This window comes from Apus apus, chromosome 1 (genome assembly GCF_020740795.1).
Source record: "Apus apus isolate bApuApu2 chromosome 1, bApuApu2.pri.cur, whole genome shotgun sequence".
NCBI classification, from domain to species: Eukaryota; Metazoa; Chordata; class Aves; order Apodiformes; family Apodidae; genus Apus; species Apus apus.
Window position 1 is genome coordinate 59,391,899 of NC_067282.1, and position 18,595 is coordinate 59,410,493.

The window sequence follows — 18,595 nt, forward strand, 5'->3', positions numbered from 1 at the left end:
TCTAGGTTAAGTAGGTGCCACAGGACCAGAGGCGAGAATCAGCTGGCATTTCCACTAGCCCTGACGTGTTTTAAAGAAAATATTACAGGATCACTGCTGTAAAACGACGTATCCGAGCTAGAAATAGCAGCTCGGAAACGAATCACACTCTTTTAAGCCAGGGGTTTGCTCAGAAACGCCTGGTGAGGTGAGGGACGTGAAGAGCTTTTCAAACGCTGGCGGCAATAACTGGGAATTCCTAGGGGTTTGTAATTGCTGCCAATGAAAAGCCTTGGGAAGGCAGCCCCAGCGAGGCCTCGACCTCTACCCTCCCGGGCCGGGCCCCGCCACACAGCTGCCCAGCCCGCGCGGCCGCTCCGCAGGAGCTCCGCACCTCAAGCCCCCGCCCGCCCCTCGCCCCTCGGCCCCAGCCCGCAACCCGGGCGCGGCAGGAGGCCCGGGGACGGCAGGAGGCCCGGGGGCGGCAGGAGGCCCGGGGGCGGCAGGCCCGGAGAAGGCCGCTCCGACCCTTCCCGGCTCCGCGGCGCCGGGAGCCGCGCTCGCTCGCTCGCTCCCTCCGCGCAGGCCCCGCGCCGCCATTGGCTGCTGCGGCCGGGAGGTGCGGGGGAGGCGCGGAGCGGTGTCGGCGCGGGGCCTGCCCTGCCCGGTCCTGCCCTGTCCTGCCCTGCCCGGCCTTGCCCTGCCCCGCCGTGCCCGGCCCGGAAGCCGCGCCGATGAGGTGTGCGCGCCGCTTGCTTGCGCGCTGCTCGGGGGGTGCCGGGAGCCCCGCGCCGCGGCGAGGTAAGGGAGGAGCGCGGAGCGGCGCGGTGCCCGGCCCTGCCACAGCCCCGCTGCCCCGGGAGGATGCGGGGCCGGGGCCCTGTCACCGCCGGCGCCCTGGCTGCGCTGGCCTTGGCTGCGGCCCTCTGGCTGCGGCGCGATGAAGGCATCGACATCTCGGCAGCGGAGCTCCGGCGGGCAGGAGGTGGGGCCTGCACCGTGGGGAGGGGGAGGCGGGCCGGGCGCGGAGCTAGCGGCGGGCCTGCCCGCTGCCGAGGGCTCCCCTCCCAGGGGACCACGGAAGCCTATGGCCGGGCGGGGGGGTGTTCCCCGCGGAAGGAAAGGCCGTCACGGCGGGGGGTGCGGGGGGCATCGGCCGGGCTGCCCCGCAGGGGCCCGGGCTGGGGCGTGAGGCGGGTGGCGGAGGGTGCCCGCGGCGGGGAGGCGGGCTGGGCGCCGCCGCTCCGCGCCTCTCGCCGGAGCAGGGTTTCGGAGCGAAACCAAAGCGAAAGGGCAGGGGCCGGAGCGGCGTGTGGGCGGCAGCGGGGCCTGGGGGCGGCCCGGCACAAGGACACCCATCCCCGCCTGCAGCGGGGGGGGCCCGGCCGGGCCGCTCCCCACCTGCCCTGCCAAGGGATGCCCGGGGTAGCGGGGGGAAAGGGGCACACGAACCCTGACCGCCGAAGGCAGGGGCGGCCTGATCCAGCGGGGCCCTCCGGGATGCGCCGTCTCTGCCAACCGCAGCGTGGGCTTTTGTGGCGGCCTGCGGGGGCGAGGCGGGCTGCGGGCGCTCCGGCTTCCCCCTGGCCGCAGGCAGCCTTGGTGTGGGTGTGCGGGAGCCTGGCTGGCTGCCCGCCCCGGGGCTGAGGGCCCCCCCCGGAGGAGGGGCCAGCGATCGCTGTTGCTGCCCGTGCTGTGGCGGCGGTGTGCTGGGGTGAAGCCGCCGAGCGGAGCCGGGGGTCAGCTCCGTGCGCCTGCCCGTGTGTGTCTGCTGTGTGTGCAGGGATCGCGCTCCACTGCGGCGGGGAGGGAGGGAAGGAGGGAGGGAGGGAGGGAGGAGGGAGGGAAGAAGGAGGGAAGGAGGCAGGCGCACTGTGATGAGCAGGGCCTCCAAGTCCAGCCGGCGCTGTCGTCCTGCTGCTCCCGGAGGAGCCCGGGGCGGGGGAGCGGCCGCGGCACGGATGACTGCCTGAGCGGGGCGGCGGAGCGTCCTGCCCCCGGGGGAGGGGGCAGCGGCTCCGTGCCGGGAGCCCGGTGCTTTATTCATCATCATTGTTTGGAGAGGGGGGGGCGAGCCGGGGCGGGAAGGGAATTTTATTTATTTATGTATTTGCCGCCCTCCCCCTTTTTGCAGGTGCCCGCTGCGTAAAGCGGCGCCTGGAAAGTTTTGTTTGCGTGCGGGCTGCGAGCGGCGGCGATCGGTGCTGGGATGCGGGGCGCGGGGCCCGGCTGCCCGCTGCTTCCCGCCGCGCAGCGGCTGCCGCGGCCCGGGCTGGCCTAGGCGCCCCCTGGGAGCGCCGAGTGCGGGCATTAAACCCCCCGCCCTCCTCCGCCCCTCCCTCCCTCCCTCGCTCTCTCGCTCCCTCCCTCCCTCTCCCCGGTGCGCGGCCATTGCAGTGACCCCGGCCGGCCAAGGATGATCACGAACACGCGGGGCTTCCTGTGGTCGGACCTGGAGACGCGGGCGCTGCTGGAGATTTGGGGCGAGGCAGACGTGCAGTCGGCGCTGGACGGCAACTTTCGGAACAGCCATGTGTACCGGGACGTGGCCTGCCGCTTGGCTGAGCTGGGCTTCGAGCGCACCCCCGAGCAGTGCCGCATCCGCATCAAGGGCCTCAAGCGCCAGTACTACCAGGCCCGGGACGGGCTGAAGAAGAACGGGCACGCCCGCAAGATATGCAAGTACTACGACGAGATGGACCGGATCCTCAGCTGCCGGGGGGGGCCCGACGGCGCCCCGGAGCCGCTGGCCCCGCCACCCGACGGCGCCCAGCCGGCGGCATCGCTGGCCGGGCCGCCCACGCCGGGCACGCCGCACAACAGCCGGGAGGTCGACGCCGAGCTGGAAGAGGACGCCGAGCTGGAGTCCCCCCGCGACAACTTCACCGAGGACTCCGGGGAGTGTTCCTCCTACGCTGACCACCCGATCAAGGTGGAGTGCCCCCCCTTCGCCATTCCCGTGCCGCCGGGCGACGGTGAGTAGCCGCCGGGCTCCCGGCGCCGGGTGTCCTTCCCTCACCCCGCGGGCAGCGCGGCCCCCCCCCGGGCTCCCTCAGCTCAGCTACCGGCGCCTTTTTCCAGCTAGCGTGCTTCTAGCGGCTTCTGCTCTACCCTCCTCCCTCCCGCCTCGTCCTCTCAGCTCCGAAATCCGCCTCAGCACCTATCCTCCTCCTCGCCTCCCCTGCACCTTGCTTGTCCCCGAGAGCTTTTCCACCTCCCTTCCCGCGAACGCCGCCTTGGAAGGGGAGCGGGCTGCTGAGGAAGCAGGGAGGGAGGAGGGAGGCGTGCGGGAAACGCTGCAGACCGGGTAGGGGGAGATGCTGGGGCACGGAGACCATAGTGAGTTTTTCTCGGTGTTGATCAATGGGAAACCAACGGAAAACTAGCGCAGAGATTATCAAGGAAAAGTGTCAGGTAGCGCTGTGCAAGAAAATAGGCGTTCTTCTCGCTGGAGAGTTTTCCTGTTCCCTGTAGACTTGTGTGCAGTTTTGTTAATCGGTATTAAAATGATGATGCCGATAATACCTGAAAAATCTGCTTGTTGTTGCAGATAGGCCAGAAAGCTAGGGGATTGCTTTTATGTAATTAACTGCTAGAGTTGGTTCAGAAACGCTGCTGCTAACTTTAGCAGGCTTGTGGACAGAAGCAGCCCTAGGATAAAGCCTGTCCTTCCCTTGCTCGTTCTTTACCCTCAGCTCCGTATTTGTGTTGTGTGGAGGTGGGGAGGGGCAGTGTTATTTGTTTGTTTTAAATCTAGATTAATGCTGTGGTTTTAATACAAACGTGAACCTGCCTTCAGAAGTTGACATCACTGAGGAATCAGCCAATTGGTTGACGTTTAACCAACCTTCTTATTACACATAAACCCCATCAAAGAGTTGTTTACACTAATGTGCTTTTGAAATGCAAATCCAGAATGCCAACAGACATTTAGATTAATGTAATTACCTGCAATACACAAATGAAGCTATACTGTTTAATAGCCTTCACTTAAACCTTTTTAGAAGATCAAAAAGACTCCTATTGTTGAAGTTTAGTACTACAACAATTAAAAGATGCCTGTGTGATTTTCATGTTTACCTTTATAACTTTGTAGAAGCTTGTGGGTTTGCTTTTGTACTCTGAAATTAAAATATATTAAAGAATTTCAATCCGAGTCTAAAAAGTACAACTTTCTGACGCATTGGGTGCAGATCTCCCAGGGAGATTTTTTTGCTGCTTTCTTATAAAATTATTTTTCTGAAGAAAAAATCATTCTCTCTCTTCTTGTTTTAGGCTTTAAAGAAATCAATGCTCCAACTATTACCCCACCGCTCAGTCAGCCCAAAAGGTCAAAAAAACGCCATGCAAATTTAACATTGGATAAAATGATGGAAAAATTCCTGCAGCAGAGTGTGGATACAGAAGAGAAATTTTACAGATACGAAGAGCAGAGGCTCAAAATTGAGGACAAGCGTCGGGAAGCTGAGCATGCTCGAGAGCTACAAATGTTACAGATGTTGGGACAGATGTTGGCAGGAATTTCTTCTACGGTATCACAAAGGTCACAGTCTATACCATCAAGTCCACCTCAGAGAGCGAACCATCGTTCGTATGGGGATAACTTTAATTATAATGCTATGACAGCAGCACTTTCTCCACCGATAGGTACTTCCTTCTATAGCATAAATAAAAAGCTAGGTTTTTTAGAACTTCTGTATGAAGGCACTGGTAGTAAGTAGCTTTTGAGAATAAAAAATAGCTGGAATTATTTCATATTGTGGTGAAGGTGTCTGTCTGATGTAAAACGAAATTAAAATGTCATGTGTACCATTGTACTTGTTCTTTAATACAGATACATTAGTTTTAACAAATCTTAATGAGCAAAGTCATGCTTTTCAAACCCCATAAAACATCGGGGACTCCTTTCGATGTTCACGTCGCTGTAAAGTGAAGTTAGGAGAAGGTTTATATGTAAAAGGCAAGAAGCACATTTGCTGAAAGCTGTCTGGGAACATTAGATACCTTGTAGTGGAAATTTTGCTACTATTGAAGTTACCAAGCCTAACCCAGTATGTGAAGTTGAGGCTGTGCATATGTTTTTTCAGGGCTGGGAAAAGAGTGGAGTTTTTCCTGCACTGAAGTAAGTCAAACATTAAAATTCAGCTTCTTTAAAATAAATTTCTTTAAATCAAGATTCTGAATCTTCTATTTTAAAGATCATATTATTGTAGTAGGCATAATAGAAGGTTAAAATACTGGCTTACATTTTTATTTTGCACCGGTTCATTTATAAATTCTTTTGGGGTCTGAAATTATTTTAAAGAAAAAGGCAAAACAGTAACTCTAGAATTGGTATTTATGCACAGACTTTTCCTTCCATACATTATGTTTGGGGCAGAAATTGGTAATCAGACATTAGTACTAACAGACTTGTCGGGTTCTGTGGCTCCGTGTCATTTATCTTTACCGTAGTCTGTTTGTTTGTGGAGGTAGACTGAATGAGCAGGAGGAAAACGGGGATACTCTTGTCAGTGCTGAAACCAGGGCCAGCTTGGGGTTGGGTGGTTGAAGCCTGCTGTGTGGAAATGAAACAAGTTTCATTCAGTTTTAATTTTGAATTTCACATGGCTTAGAAGAAAAAAGTGGGATTTGAAAAGAAGAAAAAAAAAAACAACAGCACTCCAGCCTCGGTGTTGAATAATAATCCAGCATGCTGGATCCTAAAGGGCATTCTCTGATTCCTGAGGGGTTCTTGGAGCTTTTTCAGTCCTACATTCCATAGTGCGTTTCCCTGTGCAGTGCGTGGGGAACAGGATGGTTTAGGCCTGCTGAGGGTTTAGGCTGGCTGATACGGTTGTGTTTCTTTTTGAGTGAGCAGTTGGTCTGTAGTGTTCCTTGATGGTGGCACTTTCGTAGACAAACTACGATGCACATACGGATTCTGTGTTTCAAATGTTGTTTCCACTTGTAAATTGAAAGGAAATCTGAAGTGCGTTAGAAAATTTCTTAGGAAATACTTTGAGGTTCTAGACTGTGATGATGGTATCTACCAAGGCCTTACCAATATTTCTGAAAGGTTTTTGGCTGAAAGAGTTTCATTACCTGTAGAGACTTGATACTAGAGTTCAGCTTTTTGTGCTGGATTTCGTTATGTAGGTGTGCAAGAACGTAACACTATGCAGAAATGCATTATATATGTTTTAAGTGTAGGAGAGCAACTCGAGATTCTAATCTTCTAATTGGTGTAACAAAGCATTTATAATAAAATGTGAAAATAATGCTTCAGGGAGCACATCTTTTAAGGAATTAAGATTTCAGTTGTTCATAGCTAAAGATACCTTAGTTTTTCTGTTGGTAAATAGGCTCTGTTAAGAATTGCTTTTTGCATCATTCTGTTTTCTTTCAATTTATTATACATATATTATGCAATCACTTTATGTTTACATAAACAGCAACGAAGAAACAGAGTACCTTTCTAGCAGCATTGTGCTTTAAGGGTTATAAGCTACATGATAAGTATATTTCTTGTGTGGTTGAAAACCAGTGAGTGTGTGAAGTGTGATTTTAAATTAAAGAGTATGATCTGCCCTATTTCCAGTGGAGATGAGTGTTTTGTTTTCCTCTGGGTCACTGTGATGCTATTTTGGTCATAATCCAAGACAGGGTGGCTTTTTCTTTTTTTTTTATCTCAAGAGGAGTGGGTTACTTGTCTTCCAGAAGGATTTTAAAAGCAAAAGATCAGCCAGGAGTATTTATCATTATTGAACACTTATAGTGCAGAGATGTGGAGTTTCTTGTTTATTACATTTTTTCCCCCCATTATTATGTAAAACATTTCTGGAACAGTTTTTTCTCTGTATTTTTTTTCCCTTCTAGATCTTGAAGTTAGGGGCTAGCATTACCAAGTTGTATACAGCTGAAAATAAGGAGTAACGTGGGAGTTATTTTTTACGTAATTATGTATTACTATTAAGGAGCTCCTTGAAAGCTCTCCACAAGATCTGTAAAAAAGAAAGTAAGCATAGCTACAGTCTAGGAGACGTAATATTAACATTTAAATGAACGACTCTTCTGAACAGAATTGTAGTTAATGAGAAGCTTGGTTGAAATACAAGAACTCACTCTTCTAGTGTATTTACTGATCTTCAGATTTGTCCCATGATAGGTAAACTGTTTAGTATTTGCTGAAATACTTTTCTTCCAAATTTTTGTAATCTTTCAAAACAGTAATTTGAATATGTGGCTTTCTGAGCGTGCAGTTGTTTTAATATGTAGCTTGGCTTGTGGCTTTGCATCAGAGATCTGTAGTTGCGTTATAGCTTATAATTTTCTTTGTGTGATATTTGTAATGTTTGCTTGTAGTGTGTTGAATCATAGTTTTGCAGAAAGACTTGAATTACGCTTTGTAACCACCTAGCAAATTAAAAAACAGCAGTGAGATAGGCCCTGATTCTGATAAGAGGTGGAAGTCTTTAAGGGGAGGAGAAAAATAAGGTAGGGTGTATGTTTAAAACGTGGCTTTAGTTGCTTTGTGCTTGATCTGTGTCTAATGTGTTTAGCCCTTACTAAGTGTACCTGTTTCAGTTGAGCTTAGTTATGGAAGCCATTTCAGGCTGAACTAAGAAGATATTCCTACTTAAAAAATGTTCCTATAATTGTTCTGGGCTGTTGTTTCTTTCTGTACCTGAGCCCTAAATTAGGACTCTGAGCAGTCTGCATCAGACCCTGAATTTATTTTTAAGAATATCACCTTCCCTGGTTACTTACTGGTTTAGGGGCCTCTAAGTGACAAAGCATTTCGGTTTTTTTTTAGAAGTATGTCACTTTTTATATCTTTTGAGTGATTTTGTTAGTGTTTGAGTGCTTAAAAGAAATGCTGATGGTAGTTTCAGAAAGAGCATACTTTAAACTAACACTTACTTTCTTCTTTTCAGTTATAGAGAGATCTTTTTCACTGCACAGAACACACTCTCTAAAGGACATGGAGAATATTTTTCAGCTGGTACGCAATGTTATCCCTCCTCTAACAGGGAAAAGGCATAAAGGTCAAGATGGACGTATAGGCATTGTTGGAGGATGTCGAGAGTAAGTTAAACAAATTTGATTTTTTCTTTCTGAGAGAGTTTGAGGATGTCATAAGTACTTGTAGAAGCCATTTAAACTCGCCTTACATTTAAACCATGGGTGTTTTCTAGCAAGCTTTGCTTAGTCCATCATCATGACCATGCATACTTACAAAAGAGTATGTTTCTTCTTACAAAAGAATTGTTCCCATGCATTTGTGTTCTGACATTTTGTGGTGAATGTGTTTGAAACTTGGAATGCTGTTTGTGTCTGTCTACCGTCTTTGTTTTTTTTGAGCACTCTCTGTTCTCAGTCTTTTCCTATTGCATGATGAAGTTATAGAATAAGTAGAATAGAGCAAGACAGTAGCACATCTGATTTTTTTCTTTATGTTTTGGCATCTTGGGAACTAGCTCTCTGAAATCAGGAATAGAGTATTTTCTTAACTGCATGCTTTTTGTTTTGATAAGTTGTGGTGTTTACTAGATCTGTCAATATCTTGTTTTATGTTCTGAAGTAACAGCAGTAGCACATTTCAGAGGAAAAAAGAGCTACAGTACAAATGAGTTATATGCTGTACTGACCTAGAAATAAAACATGCTCCGTTATTTTCTTGGCCACGTTCAGTAATCTGCACAATACTTTGAGCCACTACACCTTCCTGGTTTTCATTTTTCCCGTCTGAAATCTTTCTCCTTTAAAAAGATTTTCTATTGGACATCTGCCATTAATAAACACTCTATAAAGAGCAAAAAGGTGCTGTCTTATAGATGGGAGGATTAGCCAAGAGTTAGTTTTCCTGTTGGTCTAATGGGTTTAGCTTCTTACCTCTTGGCAGAAGTAGGAACTTCTGGGGGGTGGTTCTGTCCATATCTCTCTCTTCAGCCTTCATAACATTTAGGGCAACTGGAATCACAGTTTAGGGACTTCTGTTAAGCACCTAAAACCGGATGGGATTGATACAGGTCACAGATCCCACATTTGGCTTGTAAACAGTGCTGGATTCTTGTTTTGTTTTGTCTCTAGACCTTTAGTTGGTTGTCGGAGAAGAGTTTACTTTTTTATGGCATGATCTTTATAAATATTTCTGTGAAAAGATCAGGTGGCTAAGGTGAAATCCTACACCTTTAAAATCAAAGCAAGGTTTGATATTAGCTTCAGATTTTATCTGTCTTTTACAGCAAACAAAAGAGAGAGCTTTTTTAAAAATTTGCTCTTAAGTTTGGGACCTCATTATGCCAGGCTGACTTCCAGGTTATCTAATCTCTTGAATCCATTTCCTAACCAAAACTGTATTTCATTCTAGATACACTGGAGCACCGTATTTTGCTGCAATTACAGCTCTCAAAGTGGTATGTGTTCTTCTATACCAATCCAAAATGAACTTCTCACAATTTGTATTGGCTAAATGCCATTTTTTAAAAGCATTTCGTCTATGCTGCACATGACATTTGAATTCCAAAAGGTCATCTAAGTAACAAAGAAAATCCTTAGTCCTGGATTTGTTGAAGTACTTTGTAAATATGTGTAATTTGCTAGGTTTTCTTTAAGTATTTTCTCTGTAGAGGATAAAGTGAGACATATGTCAAAAAATTGAAAATCTCAGAGGTAAAACTGTTTTATGAGAAACTCAGATAGGAAATTTCAAAACTCAGATAGGAAATTTTATCCAAAAGTGAACAATAAAATAACTTCAATGTTTAAAGTTGTGATTTTAGTGTTGCAGTCAGTTCTTCCAAATTTTTTTTCTGGACCTGGTAAGTGTGTTAAATGAAGTTAACTTTCTTTCCAAACTTACGGCTTTAGGCTAGTAAAATGCTTATATACTGTAAGTCTACATAATGTTGTTTGAGTTTAATGTAATTTTCAGTAGCGTGTTTTATTTACATTATAATCTTTAGCTGAAGTATTTTCTAAGTTGTTTTTTTTTTTTTTTTCCTAGAAGTATGAGCGTCCTTATTTTAGTGACATATTAACTGGCTAAAATACACTTACTACAGATTATGTAAATACAGTGATGATTATTCAAATGTAAACAAAACATACATACTTTTTAGTACTTTACATAGAGGGTGTCAGTACTTTTTCAGTTTATTGTGTATGTTTTTCTTTTTGAAGATGTATTTTAATAAGTAGGTAACCAACCCAGGTATTTCCACCCATTCCCTGCCTCTGATGCAGTCCCTCAAGGATTTAAAATGGAAATAATATTATTTATTGAACGTATATAAGATACTAATGCTATTCAGCTTTCTATTCCCTATGTGCAAATACAGTCACTTGGTCTTAGATCATTCTGTCTGCACATGAAGAGTCGTAGGATAAAATCTCTGTATTGCTTAGTAGCTTGAAATTGTGAAAGTCTAGAAATAAAGCAGAGGAGACACTTAACCCTGGGAAATTTCAATATGCAAGACAGATATGAGGTCAGGCTTTCTGGTCACTGCTTACGTAATTTTTAGGTGTATGTCTCATTTTTTTGAATTGAGGCTGAACTCCTCAGCTTTAATGTTTATTTAACTTAAGTGATGTTGTTGAAATTTTGCCACTCTTTAGCTAGTATGGAGTTGGCCCACTGAGTACAAATGATGGGACTAGAGATGTTCTCATAGATTGCCATAGCTATATTTTGCAATTATATTACAGTATTATTTTTCCTCTCTAGTGTAGTTTGTCTCTTGCTCAACAGTGTTCTTTTGCCTTTCTTTTTATATGTGACATTTTAGTCTTTTTAAAAAAATCTTCAAATGAGGAACATTTCTCATGTAAAGGTTCACAATCTGTGTTTTTAGCCAGTCTGTCAGTGAGAAACAGAAAAAAATATATTGGAAGTTAGATTAAAAAAAAAAAGCTCCAAAACATTGCATGGTAGTCCAAGCCAAAATAGAAAAAATAGTAACATTTGCTTTAACTACTGAGGAGTAAGAATTCATGTGAATTATTCACTGATTAGACTTTAGAATTAAAAAGTTATTTTTACATATTAATCTGATAACTCTGCAAATTTTCTTTTTTAGGGTGCAGATTTATCCCATGTGTTTTGTACCAAAGATGCAGCAACAGTAATCAAATCGTATAGTCCAGAGCTGATTGTTCATCCAGTTCTGTAAGTGACTTATCTTTTGTTTAAATGAACAAGTCAGGATTACTAGTTTGAACATGTCAGTCTGACAGTTGATTAGCTTGCGTTATTTCTTTTTCTGAGTTACAGGAAGGGTGAGCTAGAGGTGACCAAAACTCCTGGATTTGTCCTATCGTTGCTAACAGATTGATGTTACATATAGAACAATTAGCTGTGATTTTTTTTCATTACTATCAAAGTACAATTTTTTAAAAAGCAAAGATCTTGGTTCCCGCTACATGCTGACATGTATTCTGTGATTGTAATGCATTTAGCTGTGAACAGCAGCAAAATCCAGAAGTAAGAATCACTACCAGTCAGCATTTTGGAGTCTGCGTTTGAAAGGCAAATAGAGTATGTTCTCTTGCTTCTTCAGTCCTAGTAGTATTTAACAGTAGTGTATCTTTTTTCCTCTCGTTGCTGTGGATATAGTCATTCATGCAAAATTACTGGGCAAGAGAGACGCTGATTCTCATTTTTCTTCATAAGTATGTTGCATTAGATACAGACCTATTCCTGGGAATACATGGATGTTCTGAAATGATATAAAATACAATGTTTATTAACAAGAAGGTGAAAAGTTTAATAGGCAACTGTCCTAATTGGGAAAATCAGTGTGTGCTTCCCTGAATTTGTGTTCTGAAATACACTACTGATTGATGCCCTTTCACAGGATAAATTGTTCCAATTAGGCCTTATGATGGTTTACAATGAGCACTCCAAATGAGAATTAAGATGTGTGCCTTAGGTATATGTCCCTGAGCTTAGCTTGCACCAGTGCGTGTCAGAGCCTGTTGGTGTACATAGCAAAGCTGTGATTAAGCTAGAAAAAGCATGTTTAAAATTGTGTTTGTCAGATATTGCTGTCAGGAAGGATTTATGACAGTAGAAATATTTCACTGAGAAGAAGAATATGATCTCCCTTATGAGGTCGCCTGCTGTTGGAAGCTGTAAGCTTATTACATTCTGAAGGTGGATTTCATTCCCGTTGGTGTAGAGAGAGGTGCTTAGAAAGAAGTCAGTTAGACAGATATCCAGGGTTGTGTTTTGTTGGCTTTGTTTTGTGGTGTTTTTTTTCCAAGATAGAAGAATCCCATGACTTTGTGGATTTTAGATAGGTAAGAAATTGTATTGTAAAGCAAGGGGAAGATACAAGGGTAGGTGGTTTTACCTGTCCAGCTACATTAGCCTCAAAAATCCAAAAGGCACACCTCTAGTTCATATTGTGTCTTGATATCATATGGTAACAAATGAGATGAAGAGTGTTAATGACAGTATTAGCTTGTAACTTTGGTCGTCTTGATGGATGACACTGGGGATACAGCGTACAGTTGTCTTGTATGGGAAGAAGTTGACCTTGCCTCAGGAGAAGCATTTTTCCTATGTGCAGGGTCCTTGATGTGTGTGGTAATGGAAAAGGTTAATAGAAACAGAAGCAGCATAGAGAAAAAGGGAGGTGACAATGTGTAAACAGAAAAATTTCTGTTTATGGAGGACCAGATTATGCCGACAAAATAAGGGTATTTTTTAAGACGCAGATTCTCAGTGACTTGTGTGGAATTCAGATGTCAATGAAAACTCTGAGCTTTCTATTAGAAAAGAGAACTTCTGATTTTAAACTTCAGTTCTGTTTATGAATTCTGCCAGATGTACAAAGTACAGTGAATCTAGAAATGTTTCTTATCCATATAGCTTTGTCTGAAACTCCATGTTTCTTCTATTACAACTCTGATAAATTTCATCCAGACAGCTGGCTAATTGCATGAAGCTATAGACCTGTAGATATTGCTTATTTAACAGTCAGAATGAAAACATACCAATATGAGAATGTTTAGATTTTGTTTGTTATGTTTTCTCGTATTTTTATCTCTTCTGCTTTATTTGAGGAAAAGAGAAAACAATATTTTCTGGTTAGAAAGGAAAAAATCTTGACTGACTTGACTGACTCTATTGAGCCCAGGTTTTATTCAGATTTACACAAGCAGCCTGTTTTTCTTGCAAGGTTCTTTGTCTTCAGTGTCACACTTTTCTTATGATCTTTTATATGTTGTGGAGCTGTTTGAGATCTGCAGGCACGGCCAGCCGCTCTTGATTCAGAGTCTGATCTCTTAAACAGTCTTTGTACTTTCTCCCGGGTCGTGCTTCACGCATGGAAGAGCCTCCGGGTAAAACCCACCGAGCAGCCTACGTCATTGTTTTCTTTTGTGTCTCTCCTTAAAACTTTGCTTTGTTATGATTCCTCCATGACCCTTCAGAGTAACTAGGTAGCTGTTGTACCACTCTCTTATTATGCTAATCATAATTATGGCCCCGTGTACTCCTCAATTCACTGTTTCAACAGTTTGGCATTTCGCCAGGGTTCAGCTGCCATTTTGTACTGCCAGGAGTCTGACATTTTATCATCTCCTCTGTGACTTGGCTGCTGCTACCTTTCCCTACTGCCTTCACCTCCCAGGGCATCACCTCAATGAAGAACATGCTCTTTTTTTTTCTGCTGGCCCCCTATGCAGGGGCTCTTCTGGCTTGTTAGAACTGCTGTCATGGATCTTTGATGGCATGACTAGTGAAGGTATGCGAGCGTTAGAAATTGCACTGCTGTGTTTCAGGTCCTTGGCAAATGTCTGTCACTGCCAGGATGCAAGGAATGTTATGTGAGAAAGATTGAGTAGGAGTGGAGAAGGAGGGTAATGAAAACAGGCATCCACCTTGCAGCATTGCCAGGGCAATTGCATGCGGCCCCAGCTGTAGACCGTCATGGGATTCCTTTTTGTGTGATACCCCAAGCTGAGGACACCTGTAACACAACTTTCTCTGTGTTTTTTGTCTAACAACTTCATTCGCTGTTCCTTGGAGTAAAGGTAGAAGAGCTTGGACTGCACGTAGAAGCTGGGATCTGGAAAGACGAAGCTTCAACACCTGGCTCTGTGTGTCCTCACCACCTGAGCTGAATAATGATATCTGGATGTCTAGGGGCCATGAATAGTCAATATTATCAATAGTAGCTTTTTCTTTTTATTCAGGAATTCTGTCATGTATTATGGCGCCATCCACAATGACTTGGTATTAACGATAGTGTTAATTAAAAGCTGACCAGTTAACCAGTTCAGTATTTTTGCTGGCTGACTTTTTACTTTCCTGTGGATAAGTGAAACGTGTGTTTTGCAGAAGTTGGGGTCTTTTGAATGCTGGAGTATACCAAGTCCAGATAACAGCTGCCTTACTCTTGTAGCCACTACCCCTGGTTTGTGCTACATTTCTCTATTTTCTCAGCTAACATACTCCCACTGCAAACTCTACACAAATACAGACAAGATAAAGCTTAGCTTTTGCATTTTAGTAAGTCTTATCACAGGTGTTTTCTGTGTGGATTTCTGCTGTAGATGTGTGCATGCTTTCTTGCATTAGCGTTGGGAACTTTCTACACAACAGTTTTCAGGGGCTTTTTTACATTCCCCATGTTAATTCCCTGGCTCAGGTCAAGTTAAATAGACTGCTTGGATACCTGTGTTGGGTTAGCTTACCCTGTTTTGATAGGTGAATGATCACAGAGTTAAATGAGCTATATGAACCCAGCTGATTATATTTTAGAAGACGAGATAATAAGTCTATTGTGTTCCCCTTTTGCAAGGGACTTTTTCATCATCTTACAGAGTTTTTCGTTCTGTGTAGGCCAGGAAAAATCGAGATAACTGTTGAGTAGCCCACTTTTAACCTCGTCAGACAGTTTGTAAAGTCAACAATCAATATACTCCTTGATCTCTAGAGTTTTATCAGAGAAGTAAACTGAGATGGCAGGTCATTAATTTCTTGTGGTCCATTGTCTCCAAAAAAGTCACCTTTGAATTAGATATGGATTTAAAACTAACACCTTCTTTCCTACTCTGTATGGACTGGGAAAGATCACCAGAATTACTGTAAGTCTTATAGTTAATTGCAGAGTTCAAGTTTTGGTTTGGATTTCAAAAAATATTATTCTTTTCAGTTGAAATACAAATAATAGGGAAGAAAACTCACGAGGCTGGCCTTTGTGTTAAAGCCAGTTGTCATTACTGAAGAAGCTTAGTTTAGAACAGGATTCCTGTAACATATTTTAAATAGTTTTATTGGATTTTGTCTTTGTTTTGATGATTTGAAAAAATCATTAAAGTTGAGTCATGGATAGCAAAGTCCTGCTGTTATTTGAGCACTTTTAACCATTGCCAAGTCTCTTAAACAAAGCCCAGGAACAATATTTTCAAGATTTTTGGACCTTTCTAATTAATTATATGGAGGGGAGATTCAAAAACATGGCTCCTTTGTGAATGGAAGCTCATACTGTTTAGTTGTGTTGGCTAAGGATAGCTATCAAACACTTCTATGTAATATGGGGCCTTTCTTTTGAATCAGCTGCTGGAAGAAGTGCAAGAATTCCTGTCCCCAGGGAAAGTCAAGGAGAAAGCACAGATCGCTCCCATTACCAAAAAGATGCCTCCCAAGTGACTTGGCAGCTGGATCCCTATTATACCTGCAGACAAGATGCAGGCATAAACTTTATGATCTTCCTCCCAAACCTCATTTACATAGCAGCCTAGCTAAGAATCTCATACAAGAGTGTGTTTGGGTTTTTTCTTTTCCCCTAAGTACTTGGGGAGACAGAGAGGTCCGTTGATATGTGCTGACTCAGAGAAGCATACTTAAACTGTTTCTAACCTTGTTGTACAGTACCATGAACAAAATTTGTTAATGGACCTATTTCCTGTGTCCAGCCTTCTCTGCAAAAAGCTGCTGCTTCTTCGCTCTGTGCTGCAGAATGAATTAAAGTCAGGAGCTGTAATCGCCCTATACAATAGTTTCTTTCTTCCCTGTTGTTGCAGAGATCCTTATCCCAGGTGATACTAACAGAGGTTTTTCTACCTCCTCAAAATGCAAGTAGTAAAGATTTTTAGCATCTCTGCGGGGAGTGCTGATGTTCTTGCTGCTTTCTGATACGTCAGAAAGAGATGTATATGTGTGTAGGAGTGTTTTACTCCAGTTAGATCCTGGCCAAATTCAGCCTTCTGAACACTTGCCATACTGCTGTGATTTGACACCAGGATTAGATTGCTTTGGTATTTAATCTCTCTTGAGTTTGAGTGAAGGCAGGCATGCCTGGGATTTGCTTTTGCTTTTTTTTTTTTCTTTTTCCTTAAATTATTATTATTTGAAGGTTATAGTGTCTCATAATTGTATTTTTTTTCCAGCTGACAAATCAGCAAAACAAATGCTTAGACTGAGATTTGTTCTGTTTTCTCATGTGTCCACCACTTACTTGAAGTACTCGTGCTTTCTGGGTATCAGTTCAATTATCATCTCTGCCTTAAGAGTTGAATGTAAACCAAGCAGGGACACCAATCTGTTAAATGCTTGTCACTTCATTGCTTTTAATATTTAGAAAAAAAGTACATTAGTTTTTCTAGGGACACTTTAAGTCTGTTTCATACTGAAGAAAAGTACATTGTCATTTTAACTTCCTTCTGTCACTTCTAAAGTCACACATTTTGTTTGATGGCAGTCCATTTGCAAGAATATTTGACAGATTCTGCTTATCAAGTCAGCTCACAGGAGTTATATAGAGGTCAAGACCACTTCATGAACTCTGAAAATACGAAGTCGAGACATTATATTATGACTATACTTTATGGAGGGATTATCATAATACACATTGGTAATGTGATTGAATCAAAAGATACTACAACTACTTTGAAGATTCGGATGTATCTAAATGCAGGTCATAAAATGATTGTGTTGGTACCTGTGGTGTCTTTACAAGGATAAATTTGACCTTGAGTACTGTTGTCATGTCTATGTAAGAAATCTCAGAAAATATAGTCAAGCAATAGCTGCTTCTTTGGGGTTCTTTCTCACAGGATGTGAGAGGCTCTGGTCTGCCTAAGAGAGGTGACCCCTTTTGTCTAGTGTGTTTGGGTTCATTATTGAAGAGCTGATTGTTGTCATGGATGCCTGTTGTGTGTTGACAGGACTCTCGCCCAATTTCTAGTGCAACAGAAGGTCTGATACCTAAATTAGAGTCTATGGTGTCCAAATAGCAGCTGTGGAAAACATTTGGGGTTTCATCGTCATTATGATTTGAAAAATATGGTATGGGGAACATGGCATTTTTTCTAAATGCATACCTCAGTAGGTTGTTCACACTCTTGCTACCTTGAAGGTAGAGGATGAAGCAAGTAAAGGCTGTGGCATATTAAAAGACATCTTTCGCTACAGACTCGAGGCACCACTGCTTCTGCTAGATGATTGGTTGCTGGTTTTGCTGCTGTGGTGCTAAGATATAGACAAAGCCTACTAGGTTCACTTCTGATATCTAATATAACCTATTAAATGGCTGAAGAGAAACACTTGGTTTGAATAGTATTCAGTCCGTCTCTCATTAGGGTCTTTTTTTCATTAATTTTCTTTCCTGTTGTTTAATCAGATTGTAGTGGGAAAATAGGTATTGTCTACCCAGCATTTGCAGAGTAAATACTATTGAAAGATCTTTCAACAGGCTAGAAGGAGAAGAATTACTGTTTTGTCTTCTAAACTTTGGGGGGGGGCGGGCAGGGGGGGCGCATTTTAATATACTAATCTTAATGTACTAAACATCTCTTTTTGGTTTCTGGTTGTACTCAGCCAATTTCATGCCACCATGTGGTCCCTGAGTTACTATCTGCCTGACTGAGTTGCTTGGTGAGAAACCCATGAGATGATAATGGGATCAATGATCTAGAATAAGTTGGTATTTCCAGTTCTGTTCCTAGAGCTGAAAGAGGCTGTCCCAAGCTTTTGAGCTTCTGGAAATTTAGTTAATTTACAAGAATGGTGATTGAAACATTGACAAATATAGCTGTTCTTGAAATATAGAATCAGTTTAATTTTTATGCTTGGTTTTTTTGCACTGTTTGGGTTTGCTTTTAATTCATTTGTCCTAACCTTTCCAGAATAAGCTCTCCCTGTGTTATTTACTCAGTTTCCAATAATGACCTCACCCAGGATTTACCACAATAGTTAATAATTAGCTTTCTGAAATAACTACTTAAATTCTAGAGCTATACATTATGTCCCATCTTTGGTTCTTTTGATGTACTGTATAACATGACAGGATCTAAATGTCAGCAGGTCTAACATTTGATTCCCATTAATATAATTACCTGCAGTGCTTGGACAAACAAAATCGAAAGTCTTTCATCCTCAGATCAGAGACTTTTTCCCATCTTTGAAGATAAGACTCTAGGTTGGCTTTTGAAACTGCCCACTTTAAGTGGCTTTGTTTACGTAACAGACTTTTGCAATGGTACATTTTAATGTGTTTGGAGTTGCCTCAGTCACACCGAGTCTACACAGATAATGAGCAGGATTTGAAAAATATGCTCTCCGGCGAGGAGCTGTATAGTTGTTCAGGTGACAGCTGTCTTGCATGTGTCCAGTGTCCTC

General features: G+C 43.5%; 1 protein-coding gene across 5 annotated transcripts in view; it reads left to right on the top strand.

The window, feature by feature from the left end:
- Nucleotides 1-453: 453 nt before the first annotated feature.
- NAXD (NAD(P)HX dehydratase) overlaps nt 454-18,595 on the top strand; it is a 49,478-nt gene continuing 31,336 nt past the window's right edge. The window contains exons 1-6 of one of the 5 annotated variants that reach the window (XM_051610687.1): nt 708-780; nt 2,377-2,954; nt 4,255-4,626; nt 7,896-8,046; nt 9,332-9,377; nt 11,043-11,131. In XM_051610687.1, coding sequence (XP_051466647.1) covers nt 2,396-2,954; nt 4,255-4,626; nt 7,896-8,046; nt 9,332-9,377; nt 11,043-11,131 — 1,217 coding nt within the window. In that variant the 5' untranslated portion in view covers nt 708-780; nt 2,377-2,395. The other 4 variants (XM_051610695.1, XM_051610716.1, XM_051610706.1 and 1 more) reach the window with 4 other exon arrangements.